Source organism: Belonocnema kinseyi, chromosome 8 (genome assembly GCF_010883055.1).
Source record: "Belonocnema kinseyi isolate 2016_QV_RU_SX_M_011 chromosome 8, B_treatae_v1, whole genome shotgun sequence".
Lineage (NCBI taxonomy): Eukaryota > Metazoa > Arthropoda > Insecta > Hymenoptera > Cynipidae > Belonocnema > Belonocnema kinseyi.
The window spans coordinates 91,746,882-91,748,953 of NC_046664.1; the positions used below are offsets into that span (position 1 = coordinate 91,746,882).

General features: G+C 36.1%; 1 protein-coding gene across 1 annotated transcript in view; it reads left to right on the plus strand.

The window, feature by feature from the left end:
* Window positions 1-626: 626 nt before the first annotated feature.
* The window catches only part of LOC117178003, a 72,924-nt gene continuing 71,478 nt past the window's right edge, over window positions 627-2,072 (plus strand). Inside the window, exon 1 of the mRNA XM_033369179.1 lies at window positions 627-721. Within this exon, the coding sequence (XP_033225070.1) occupies window positions 710-721 (12 nt within the window). The 5' untranslated portion in view covers window positions 627-709. The remainder of the gene's footprint in view (window positions 722-2,072) is intronic.

Genomic DNA, 2,072 nt, shown 5'->3' on the forward strand with positions numbered 1-2,072 from the left:
AAATCTTCAAAAAGACATACTCTTATTATTTTGTAGTATTTTTTAGAAAATTGCGAATTTCTAGGAACATTTATAAATACCGTTGTATGAAATTTAAAGAAAATCCATATTGGAAAAAATACATACAGATGCAGGTGAAAAGTCTGCCGAAAGTCATAAGACTGTAAATTTGTACAGATGCTTATTTTTAAATTGATCTGAAAGGTTTGCCATATGTAAATAAAGTCTAATCCTTCATGTAGTTGAAATTGGATAGAGAAAAAGTTTTTGATTAATCAGTGAAGAGCAGTATCCTCGTCGCAAACTATTAAGCACGGTACAGTTCAGATTTCGCTACAACCTTCATTTAAGTCTTGCGCTTCTGGACTGGTAGCTTTAAAGAAAATCCGCAAGGGCGCGACCATCGACATATAGAAATGGATCGGTAATTCTGTGGAGAGAACGGTAATGGGTTCTAGAGAGAGAAAAAAATATAAGACTTAGACCTATCTCTATCTAGATAAAGTCGAGAATATTTTCGTTGGGTGAAGTTTGGCGCAGCACAGGACCGTGCTTTGTGTCGCGAGTGTCCCAATAATGTGACGTTTATCGCAGATGTTCAGAAATGATTTATTTATAATTTATTTATTTATAATTTATTGTAAAAAATATAAAAAAGCGTGGCAGTCTGTGTAGTTTGTGGGCGTTGTTAAGACGTTTATATGGGAATATGTTTTCATATGTAAGTAAAGTTATTGAATATAGTAAAACAAAAAATGTTACCACAAAAACAAAACCTCAAAATATGAAGTTTGTACCTATGCAATACGAATGGTTATTTTCTATGTCATAGAAATATTGTTCAAATTTTCGACAGTTTTTGCATTATTTTGAACTCACAAAACGATTATTATTGTAGCATTTTCAATCCAATTTCAAGAGGAATTTAAGGTTACCAAGTTTTTTAAATAATCTATCTGAAACAGGTTATTTTACATGAATTTTCTTTAAAATTCAATTTATTATAACTACAAATTTCTAATGTATTGTTTATCTTTTTTTTTTTTAATAAACCGTACAGAATATTTAAGCAATACCCTGTGCCACCAATTCACTTGACAGAGTGCTGAAATAGATAAAGGCAGGTCTACGTCTCATATGTTTTTTTTCTCTCTAGAGCCCATTTCAGTTCTCCCCGAAGCGTTACCGATCCATTTCTATATGTCGATGGGCGCGACGTGCCGCCTCTCTCGCAACAGAAATGACGCGTCGAGTGTTTAAAGACAGCAGTCCACACGTTATTATTACACCATTACGCCATTTCCCTTTCGGGGTAGGCGTGACTCACTCGGTAGGGGAAAGGAGTAGAGTGTGGAAGGGATAGAGATTGTTCAGTTTGATCCAGAATTCTCGTGCTATTTAAGTAAATAACACGTTCGTTCCGCAACACTGCTCCGACCCAGGTTGCTGATCAATCTTTCTAGCAGTCACCCCAAGCGAAGAACCTCACGAAGTCGTTATGTAAGGTTCCCCACTTGGGTCCATTAGTAGCCAAGGTTTTTGTTTCAAGCGCCATTCACTCTACTGACACTCTTTTTATTAACTATTTGCCGCTATACTTTCATGTCCTGGCATACTTCTCTAGCTTCTTTTATGGCCATGCATTTTTTCATGCAGGCTCTCGTGTTTCTGTGACTTCTTATGTCTCTTCTAACTAGGGTCTCATTCACACATTCTAACCATTCTTTCGGCGGTCTACCTCTGGGCACGCCGCCATTTACGTTACCTTGATACACTTGTTTCGTTAGTCGTTCATTTGGCATTCTTTCAACATGTCCGAACCATCTTAACCGATTTCTTCCCCATGTGTCTACTAGCGTCTCTTCTGCACCACATTCTTTTAGAATTATCTCGTTACTTACTTTGTCTATCAGGATTTTCCCGCATATTATGCGTGTGAATCTCATGTCAATTGCGTTAATTTTACTCTTATCTTTTTCTTCATAAGTCTATGTCTCGCTACCGTATAGCACAGTCGTTACAAATATAGAATTATGTATTGCCATTTTAGCTTTATTTGATATATTTTTACT